The 1704-nt window shown below is 27.3% G+C and overlaps 1 protein-coding gene and 1 long non-coding RNA gene across 6 annotated transcripts in view; one reads left to right on the forward strand and one right to left on the reverse strand.

Annotated features, from left to right (window-relative positions):
• Nucleotides 1–1061, reverse strand: part of LOC116851392 — an 11772-nt gene extending 10711 nt beyond the window's left edge. The window contains exon 1 of the long non-coding RNA XR_004379575.1: nt 913–1061. This is a non-coding gene — a long non-coding RNA (uncharacterized LOC116851392). The remainder of the gene's footprint in view (nt 1–912) is intronic.
• LOC116851388 (b(0,+)-type amino acid transporter 1) overlaps nt 1–1424 on the forward strand; it is a 95491-nt gene extending 94067 nt beyond the window's left edge. For all 5 annotated transcript variants that reach the window (XM_032830728.1, XM_032830729.1, XM_032830727.1 and 2 more), the window contains one exon: nt 1018–1424. In XM_032830728.1, the coding sequence (XP_032686619.1) occupies nt 1018–1082 (65 nt within the window). In that variant the 3' untranslated portion in view covers nt 1083–1424. The remainder of the gene's footprint in view (nt 1–1017) is intronic.
• Nucleotides 1425–1704: the final 280 nt, after the last annotated feature.

Raw genomic sequence — 1704 nt, forward strand, 5'->3', positions numbered from 1 at the left:
ATATTGTAACTTTGAAGCCTTTTAACTCGAAAGATACTTAATGAAAAAATATTTTATTATAGTGTTTTGAAAAGCTCTCGAGGTATGCTATAAGAATATGTAATGAAAAATGGGGGGTTCCATTTAAAAAATTCAAAGTGACTTTGTCCTGACCTTGACGACGCCACTCGAAGTTAAACCAATGATATCATCTTATATCCCCCTCGAAATCCCAAAACTTTTATCTGAAACATTTTTCCCTAAAATACACTGTTCAAGAGATATTTGAGGTGATCGATTAAAATGGAACACCCTGTATAACATAGATGTAATGCAAATAAACACTTGTTATGTAATATGTTATATTTTAGTTATGTTGGTGTTATACAATTATAACCTGTAAATAACAGAGAATTATAACAGTTCTAAAACACAGATTGCAGTTATAAAAAAATTATATATTATTATTATTATAACTTTAACATTAATAACGTTTAATATCTGTTATATTACGTGTTACTTCTATATTATATAATGGTTATATTCTGTATTTGCTAGGTTGTTTATTACCCGATGCACAAATAAATCTCGCCTAAATTATTTTGCTAATATTTGTGCGCGATTTAACGGTATATTACACGATTTATATGTCAAATATCTTGCAAGTTTTTTTGTTCTATTCGTACAACTCCTCTGTATATTTTGATCTTGCATACATTTCACATATTTATAAAAGGAAAATCATGCGTAAATTTTGCTGAGAAAATTTTTTTTTGGTAGTTCTATAACAGCATACTGGTGTAAAATGTTTGCACAATGGAGCAATCTTCATACATAATTTGGATATTTCACAAAGAATGTAGAATTAAGATTTTCAATGAGAGATTTAAAATATGTTGTGATATATATGATGATTTAAATGTTTTTACTCACCAAGATATATTCTTCCGGGATAATTTTTATTTTGTATTATATTTATGGCTACGTTACTTTTTAAATAAATATTTTATTGAATGTATCCACATTTTATGATTTTAGAAGGTGTCAACGCCTTTCTCCAAATGTTACTAGAAGTGGCTCCGACGGCGGTTGCCTTCGACTGATTTCACTTTGAGAGATCAACGACAGTTCTCCAGAATGCCGAATCATTCCATTGTGGCATTGCGAACTGCGTACATGAATAACCTATTTTAAATATGTATACAGACAAGAGCATATATGTATATCCTATTGCAGAGCTCAAGGCTGGCCCCTATCCTTAAAATTAAAGAAGAAAGGAGAATTCATGAAAAAATATATGAAAATATTATTTTATTACTTGTTATTCTTCGTACATAGTATACAACACACAGAAGAGATGTTACTATTAGACATAGATAGTTGATGTTGTAATGAAATACAGCAATGGATCGACAGAAAATATTTTAAATGTTTACAGTTACAAATATGGCTTTTTTCTTTATCCACCTTCTTCCTATGTGTCTTTTTATATATCTAAAACAATATCGTAAAAATTTATCTTCCAATAAAAGAAAAATCTGAAAACGAAAGTGTACAAAATAATTAGCAAAAGCTCAACGAACAATTCGAATATTTATTGAAAAGTTCTTTTTTTTTTAATAAAAAGTTGCAAATTGAAAATTTAAGTAACAAAAGATAATTGAACTTTTTAAATATATATATATATATATATATATATATATATATATATATATATATATATAT

The sequence above is a fragment of the Odontomachus brunneus genome, unplaced genomic scaffold (genome assembly GCF_010583005.1).
Source record: "Odontomachus brunneus isolate Ranch 3 - 2012 unplaced genomic scaffold, Obru_v1 Obru_scaffold_174, whole genome shotgun sequence".
NCBI lineage: Eukaryota > Metazoa > Arthropoda > Insecta > Hymenoptera > Formicidae > Odontomachus > Odontomachus brunneus.